The following is a 9,234-nucleotide window of genomic DNA, read 5'->3' on the forward strand; positions in this document are numbered from 1 at the left end:
TCTAAAATGTAATATTAGTGGATCAGTTCAAAGGAAATAATCAAAAAGGCTTTTTTCTCTCAGTGATGCTGAAATGTTTTGAAGGGATTAATAAGAATATAGACAACACGGTCTGTAAATACAAAGATGAATATTGCTCCATTCCACATCATCTGAGAGATTACCTACCCAGATCTTAAACCAAGGCCACTTCATGTGTCATCAGCTCTATACAGGCTACAGCATTCTGCAATCAGACACAGTGTTATCACTGTATCACCAAATACTGGTGGAGGCTATGTCAGTAAGTTCACTTATACTGCATCATAAGGACAGTAAACAAGATACAGTGGCAGCAGATCAGAGGCAGCAAACCTAGATCTGTCCCAATCATGTAGAAAAGTGATGAACTGATTTGAACAGCAAAAGGTAGATGCAGGTAGGTGTTTCTAACTCCTATATGTCTGCAGCTTTCTTTTAAGAGATGATTTTCTGAGTTTGGCTTTGAGAAAAAATTATTGGGAAAGGTACTGAGCAGAGATAAACTGCTGGCAGAAGGAACATTCTCCATTTGTCACTTTCATATACATTTTGCTTTTAAATTGGATCCCATCCCATCCCATCACCCTCTTTGGGTATGACTCCCAAAAAGGAACTGGAAAAGCCATTTCACTAATGCTGTGACAGACTATTCAAATTGCTGTGTGGACAAGTTGCTGCTCTGGTACAACCTCAGCTGAAGTTCTAAATAAACTCCTACTCAGCTTTTATAAATCATCCCTCCCTGTAATAGTTTCAAAAAGCTACAGTACTTACAACTGATCATCCCCTCTTTCTTGAAGACTTTCAAAGATTACTGCAAAGCCTAATGTCTTCAACAGAGATGCATATGTAATAGAAGGGATGATATGCCCTACTCCCTCCTATATTTTGGGATCAACAAGTGTTTAGAATCTGGCTAAGGAATTAAGAGACCAAGAACATTATCTTCATTTCACAAATCATAGCTAGCACTAAGAAGAGTTTCCAAATGTAGAATGCTCCTAGCTGCAGGCCAACAAAAAGGATTTACAAAATACCAGTCATATTTTCCCCTTATGGGTTGTTCATTGTGTTGGGGTAAAAACCTGTTTAGGAGTTGCATTCTCTGACCTGAAAGTCCTGTGCCCTAATCCCATACATGTGGGTGTTCACCATAATTAGTGATGTTAAACTACCCTTCCCATACTAAAACATTCCCTATTCCCCAGCCACTTAATGCAAAGGAAGTTCATCTAGCATGTGGTATAGAACTTAAGAATTTCTCACTGGCTTCTGAAAAGAGATTATAGAGGGCCTACACTGAAAGCCAGGTGGATATTAAACACTACAGCAGATTATCCGATCGTTCTCCCTATACTGGTAGAATACGCAAATTTCATACCATGTCCTAAAATCTTAAATTCAATTACTCCTATTTTGAAGTCTTAATATAGGCTGTTGTTCTATTATGTCCACTTACAATCCATAGCAAAATAAGGATCTGTGATGCATACTATGGACCACTTTTCATACATAATTCTTTTGTTGATTGTACAAGTAGCATGACAGGCATAATCTGTTTACTGCTAAAATGAGTTTATGTTGAGTCGGCTTTGAAAAGTAGTTTAGGATGCTGACTTCATAATCAAATATTTGTAGGCACATGCTAACACATGCAATGCTAAGGTAATGTGGTATTACATTACTCATGTATATAAAGTGCATATTATATATAATTGCTGAATCTATTTAACATATTTTACGTAAGTACCCACTTCCAAGGAAGAGGAATTCACAAAGTCACATTTTATTTCCTGTTCTTATTATGATTGGTTCGATATCCCCATTTACTGAAGATGGAAAATAAAATATTGATTTGTACACATTAGAATATGCATTTTCACCTACTTGTTTTCTATAAACAGCTCTTACAAATAGAGGCATCCCATTGTAAGTGTTATTGGTATCAGTGCAATTTACTCCCAAATAACTTGGTTTAGGTTAGCGGCCTTAGTTGTTTTGATTTTTAAATACACACAAAACAAAGGCACAAAGCCAACAGACATTAAAACCTCCTGCTAACAGCATGCCTGGGCTCTGACAGCTGCTCTCTTTGTTTTGCTTTGCAGTGCCCTCCCCCATCGTCATGCTGACCTACATGAGCAGCTTTGCATCCTTTTCTTTTCTACAGGCTTTCTCCAAGCAGGAGCAGAGAAAATTCTGGCTTAAAAGGAGCCAGGGCAATTCTGGTAAAAAGAAAGACACATTCTCTATTTGTTTGACACTGTATATTGACAGCAAATATAGCCATCTATATTGCTATATTACAAATAGAAATCCAACAGCAAGATGTTTTTATTAGGTCCTCTAATAAAAAAAATGAGACCTCTCACACACAAATCAAGGCATCTGCTCAAGTTAATTAAGCCACCCTGCCAACTCCGAACTGCTTACCTATACATCAGCCATAATGCAGTATTTGAGGGTAGGAAAGATTTTTGTCGATTTGAGACTTCTGTATTTCAAACCAACAGAGATATTCATAGAGAAGGGGGGGAAGGGATAAAGAAATGCGAAATACTGAACTCTTCATAGCTTAGGGAGGGGATGTATAAACAAGAGAAACAGAAGCGTTTCTGTATTGGGGTGGGGTGGGGAGAGAGAAGTATCGTCACCCTGAAGCAAGAGGCGTCAGCCCACATATAAACACGGAGAAGAGATGAAGAAATGGTGGAAGGAAAGCTATGGCAAAGATCCCGTCCCCCGCACTGCATTACTGGAGATGTGCAACCTCCAGCACCCAAGAGCAGGAAATGATGGCAGGTGGGATGGAAACTGGAGGGAGGGGGGAGCGTTGCTACGGCCATATTCATCCCCACAGAAAGAAAACGACAGGGTGGAAAACAGCCCATGAGGGAGCTGGCGCCAGAACCAGGCTGAGCCTCGGACGAGAACCGGCTGAGGCGAGCTGGCCGGCTGCCCTGCCGCGCTCACTCTACCTGCTCCTGGCGGGCTTCGAGCGCTGCCGCCGACGAGGGTGACGGCTCCGTCCTTCCAGATGCGGATGTCGGCGGGGCTCTCCACCCTGCGGGTCGGGGGCTCCCCTCGGCGGCCCCGGGCACGGAGGGAACCGCAGCACTGGTAGCACACGGCCCACGCCTGCTCCTCGTTGATGGGCTGGTTGTAGAGCTTGAGAATCTCCTCCAGCGACAGCGCGTTCTGCAGCGCCGCGGCCGCCGCCAGCGCACGGCCCGGCCCGTCGCATCCCCCGTCTTCCCTGCGGCCGGAGGTGCCCGGCACGGGCTCGCCGCTCCCCGCGGCTCCGGCGTGAGCCATCCCGTCTGCAGGGACAAGCCTGTGGGCTGCCCTTGCCGTCCTCCGCCTTGCCTGCGCCTCACCTCAGCCGCCGCTGTTCGCCGTCGCGCGCTGCCTTCATCGTCTCCCAAACGCCTCCCCGCCCCCAGGCCCAGCCAGCCCCGCCGCCGCGCGCGTGAGCCGCCGCGCGCGGCCCCAGTCACCGGCGAGGAATCCGAGCGCCGCCGGCCCTGCGGCCACAGAACGAGCGAGCGAGTCACTACTCCGTCAGTCGCTGCGAGGGAGGAGAGCACGAGGGGCGGGAGTCACCTCATAGCAACGCAATGGCGTCCCTCCCCCCCACCTCCCTTCCCTCCGGCTCTGCTGGGCTACACCGCCTCCTGCCTGCGGGAAACGAGGAGAGCAGGAAGAAGGGAAAGGGGTGGAGGAGAAAATAAGACTCCGTGCAGGCACGAGGGCCCGGCGTCCTCCGAAAATCAATGACCCCTACGGCCTTCCGCAAAGACGTTTGCCAGGCGGAATGATATGGCTCACCCGGTCGCGGTGCTGCCTTCCTAAATTAATTGTGGGTCAGTCGTTAAGTCGTGTCCGACTCTTCGTGGCTCCATGGACCACAGCACGCCAGATTAATTTAGATTAATTATCTAAATTAATAAGATAATTATTAATTATCTAATCCCCTTCCGCCGAAGTGTGTAGGAGTTCCTGAATGCTACTTCAGAGGGCCAGAACGAGATTTGGGGAGGAGAGCGCCTATTGCTCAGTGGTCAAGCACGAGTTTTGCATGCAGAACGTCGCAGCTTCAGTTCCTCGCAGCTGCCTGGGACATTAAAACCAGTGCCAGCCAGTAGGGGTAGACAAGTAATAGGCTTGCGGGATCTACTTGGTTTTTTTGTTACGACCTTGAGATCCAGCAGCGGTTTGTTCAGTCGTGTCTGACTCATCGTGACCCCATGGACCATAGCACGCCAGGCCTTCCTGTCCTGCGCTCTCTCCCGGAGTGTGCTCAAGTCCATATTCATTGCATCGGTGATGCTATCTAGCCATCTCATCCTCTGCCGTCCCCTTCTCCTTTTGCCTTCAGTCTTTCCCAGCATCAGGGTCTTTTCCAGGGAGTTTTCTCTTCGCATTAGGTGGCCAAAATATTTGAGCTTCAGCTTCAGTATCTGTCCTTCCAATGAACAGTCTGGGTTGATTTCCTTTAGGATGGACTGATTTGTCCTCCTTGCAGTCCAGGGGACTCGTAAGAGTCTTCTCCAGCACCACAGTTCGAAAGCATCAATTATTCGGTGCCAAAATAGTGGTTCGGCTGGGTGGACATGCACCACGAGTTAAGGAAGAGGGTGCCCACCAGGCACGTGCGTGGCCCAAGAATTTGTGACCAGTCCAGAATCAAGCTCACCAATCTTTTCATCTAGAAATGTGCTCCTGCTTTCCCCCCACCCCCAATCATTCTTTTTCAGCAATTCATTTTAGGAGAGAAAGAGAGAAAAAGCTTTTTGTCAGACCTTGGGAGTCAGAACACTTGATCTATCTTTTCTGCCCACCCTTGAGGTAGAGTCTGCTCAATAGACAATACAGAACAGAAGGTTAAGCATTCAGTCTACCTCCCATGATTTACTATTATAAATATATAAGACTAAGCCTCCTAAAGGAAATCAACCCTGACTACTCATTTGAAGGACAGATACTGAAGCTGAAGCTCAAATATTTTGGCCACCTAATGCGAAGAGAAAACTCTCTAGAAAAGACCCTGATGCTGGGAAAGACTGAAGGCAAAAGGAGAAGGGGACAGCAGAGGATGAGATGGCTAGATAGCATCACCGATGCAATGAATATGAACTTGAGCACGCTCCAGGAGAGAGCGCAGGACAGGAAGGCCTGGCGTGCTATGGTCCATGGGGTCACGAAGAGTCGGACACGACTGAACAACAACAACAACAACAACAAGACTAAGCCTGAAAAATGTGTGTGTGTGTGTGTGTGTGTATAAACTATGGTTAATTAGTGCCCGCTGCAATTCATGTAGAAATCTTACATTTGAGGCAGATAGTGGTGCTAGGAGTTGCCACTTTGCAACAGTTCAAAGCATGGTCCTTGTTCTCTCACATGGTCCAGCGTTAGGAACCAGAATAGAAATATAAGTGCAGATGAGCTCTAACATACTTTAAAGCTATATTGTTTAACAGTTTAAAATCCTAGCTCAGAGAATACACTCGGGAAAGACATAGTGCAGAAGGCTGCTCCAGCTACCAGGATGTTCTTTCCTTTGAAAGTAATACAAGCAACAAAACCAAGTTTACCACAAGTAGCCATTGCCGATCTTTAGCTGTGCAATACCTAACATCTTGTTTGTCACATTCATACAATACATTTTAGATTTAAACTCTTTATAGAGCAGTCCTTAAAAAAAGGAATATGTGAAGAGACCCAAAGCAGTTAGATATTCATGTTGTGCTCTCTGCCCCTCCCTTCCTAAATTTTATTTCTTACTCTTTCCTTGAACCATGTCTCAGCTTAGTTAATTACTTATTTTTTTATCCTGTCTGGCTTTTCTTCCTGTCCTGCATATTCTGGCCAGAATTCCTTGGATACATCACCTGCGCTGCTAGGTGAGAAAGCCATAGTTTAGCAGCAGAGGACACATTTTGCATACAGAAAGCCCCAGGCTTAATCCCTGGCATGTTCAGTTAAATGGAATCTCTGGCAGCAGGGCTGGGAAAGCTGGGGAGCTTCCAGATGGAGACCTTCTAGTGCTACCAATCAAAAAGCATTGTGCACCTATTCTGTCGTTTCCTCTTTAACTGATTCTTCTTGTAAGGAAAAACACGGAAGAAGAACTGGGAAGCAGTGGAGGCTGGTGGCTCCGATCTTGGTGGGGCTGTAGATCCGTTCTGGGTTTCAGTCAGAACCAGCCAGAACTCTAAAGGAGCTTTCCAAGGAGCTGAACCTATTTTGGGACCCACATTTCAGCACCTTGGATAGCTCCTTTAGAGTTCTGATTGATTGTAACTGAAACCCAGAATGGATTCACAGCCTCCACTGCTAGAAAGACATGGGAGAGTCACAAATGGAAAATGTTGGGGAGAGCGCAGTATGAAAACCTTGTCTGGGGGTATTGTGTGGGGCTATCCCCAGTCAGACTGGACAACACTGGGCTACATGGGCCCATGGCCTGGCTCAGAAAGCCAGTTTCAGATATTAACATGCAATCCATACACTTTTCTCCCTTTTGCTTTTCATAGCTATAAGAATCTAGACCAGCTTGCCCAACTGGTGCCCTCCAGAGGTTTTAGACTACAACTCCCATTAGTCCCAGACAACATGACCAAGGCCGATGACGGCTACAGCAAGGCATGTGGTATGTCAGCACACAAATGAGTTGAGCACCCATGCGAGGAGAAAGTAAGTGCTATTACTTATTTATTATTAAATTACCTCAGGTAAATAATTTAAAACTTGTTTAAACCCATAAGTCATCAGCTGAAGACAAAACAAGGGCACAACAAAGGGAGCTAAATCCCAGAATGGTAACCCTTTACAAACTTACAGTTGGGAGCTAAATCCCAGGCGGGAAATCCAGCAGGAATTTACAGTATGTTCATCAGCTGCTGGGGAACATGGGCAGGAAGCTGCTGTGGCACTCACGTCCTGCTTGTGGGTTTCCTGTGGGCAGCTGGCTGGCCAGTGTGTGAACAGAATGATGGACTAGATGGCCCTTTGGTCTGATCCAGTATGGCTTTTTGTGGCATTCCTGCCTGAGGCTTCACCTTTCCTCAGCCTCCTCCTCAGAAATTGAGAACCAACCCCCTCAGGAATGCCTGCTTTCACTTTGGGATAGATTTTTATTTATTTACTTATTCATTCATTCATTTCATTTCATTTCCCACTGTCCCACAACCTTTAGCCCTTTTACCCTCTCTGGATTCCAGAGAAACTCAATATGCTCAGTTGGTTCTCTCAACCCACTTCAGGAGAAGTAACCAGGAAATAGATATAATAAAGGTGGCATGAAATCAAATAACACATGGGAATTGGGATTTTTAAAAACAAAGGAATAAAATTTTGTTTAAAACATGGAAAGTTATATGTTATTATTATTCATTAATACTTGGCCCTAATTTCCCTACCTACTCTACCCCTTCTAAAATCCTGTACACAAACCCGATAAGCAAGATGTTACTTCCACGATCCCTAAGGCCCTATATGACTGTCAGCTCATCATTATATAACCTTAGAATCCTCAGACACACTCACAGGCCCCTCCCACCTTTCACTCATTCTCTGGCATACTATTAACTCTATCTTACCTGGGTTAAATTTAACAATGAAAACACATATATTAATATAACATGCATTTATTACACTCTTCTTATGAACCCAGCCTGATGTTGAACTTGAAAGCTCACCCACTATTTTGTGACAACTTGGTTGGTTATGCCTGACTATAGATTTTAGAAACATTATCAGTATGGGTTGTATCCATTATGAGTCATAAGCTAAATGGCCTGTAATTTCTCAGATCTCCTCTGGATCCCTTTTTAAAAACTGGTGTTACATTGGCCATTCTCCAGGCCTCTGGCACAGAGGCTGATCTTAGGGACATGTTACATTTTTTTGTTAGTAGATCAGCAATTTCATATTTGAGTTCTTTAAGAACTCTAAGATGGATACCATATAGGCCTAGTGATTTATTAACTTTCAATTTCTCGGTAAAGTTAGAACTTCAACTTTTGTCACCCCTATTTGCTTCAGTTCCTAGGACTCCCTGAAAACATCAGTTCAGACACAGGTACCTGTCCTATATCTTCTGTAGTGAAGACAGTTGAAAATAATTCATTCAGTTTCTCTGCAATTACCTTATTCTCCTTTAGTACTCCTTTAACTCCAGTGTCAACCAAAGTGTAAGTGCCTCCCTGGCTGATTTCCTGCTTCTGATATATTTAAATAATTCTGTATTGTTGGCCTTGATATTGTTAGTGATGCACTCCTTGAAATGCTTTTTTTTTTTTTTTTTTGCATCTCTTATTGCCTGCTTTGTGCAAGCTTGTGCTCCCTTTTGTTTTCCTCATTTGGGCAAGACTTCCATTTTCTGAATGAAGCCTTCTTATCTCTAATAGCTTCCTTGACACTGATCATGAACCATGCTGGTGACCCCTTGGACTTGGTGCTACCTTTCCTAACCTGTGGTATACATTCTAATTGGGCTTCAATTATTGTAGTTTTGAGTAACCTCCAAGCAATTTGAAGGGATTTAACTCTCCTGACTCCCCCTTTCAACAATTCTGTATTGTTGGCTTTGATATTGTTAGCGATGCACTCCTTGTAATGCTTTTTTTTTTTTTTTTTGCATCTCTTATTGTCTCCTTTGTGCAAGCACGTGCTCCCTTTTGTTTTCCTCATTTGGGCAAGGCTTCCATTTTCTGAATGAAGCCTTCTTATCTCTAATAGCTTCCTTGACACTGATCATTAACCATGCTGGTGACCTCTTGGACTTGGTGCTACCTTTTCTAACCTGTGGTATACATTCTAATTGGGCTTCAGTTATTGTAGTTTTGAGTAACCTCCAAGCAATTTGAAGGGATTTAACTCTCCTGACTCCCCCTTTCAACTTCCTTTTTACCAGTTCCCTCATTCAAAGAAGTTTCCTCTTTTGAAAACAAATGTGACTGTGTTACTCTTCCTTGGGGAATTTTCCACTGAAGTATGTATTAATTCTGATAGCACCGTGATCACTGTTTCCAACTGGTTCAACAACACTCACATATTGTACTAGGTCCTGGGCGACACCACTTAGGATTAAATCCAGGGTTGCCTCCCCTCCAGTTGGTTTCATGACCAGCTGTTCTAGGGCACAGCCATTTAGGGCATTGAGAAATTGAACCTCTTTGTCATCATTGGAACATGCATTTATCCATT

At 44.4% G+C, this 9,234-nt stretch overlaps 1 protein-coding gene across 5 annotated transcripts in view; it reads right to left on the reverse strand.

The window, feature by feature from the left end:
* SPIRE1 (spire type actin nucleation factor 1) overlaps positions 1-4,034 on the reverse strand; it is a 120,276-nt gene extending 116,242 nt beyond the window's left edge. For all 5 annotated transcript variants that reach the window (XM_084849881.1, XM_084849877.1, XM_084849879.1 and 2 more), the window contains exon 1: positions 3,000-4,034. In XM_084849881.1, the coding sequence (XP_084706007.1) occupies positions 3,000-3,336 (337 nt within the window). In that variant the 5' untranslated portion in view covers positions 3,337-4,034. The remainder of the gene's footprint in view (positions 1-2,999) is intronic.
* Positions 4,035-9,234: the final 5,200 nt, after the last annotated feature.

The sequence above is a fragment of the Heloderma suspectum genome, chromosome 4 (assembly GCF_057233095.1).
Source record: "Heloderma suspectum isolate Gila_16-S chromosome 4, 16-S_ref, whole genome shotgun sequence".
NCBI lineage: Eukaryota > Metazoa > Chordata > Lepidosauria > Squamata > Helodermatidae > Heloderma > Heloderma suspectum.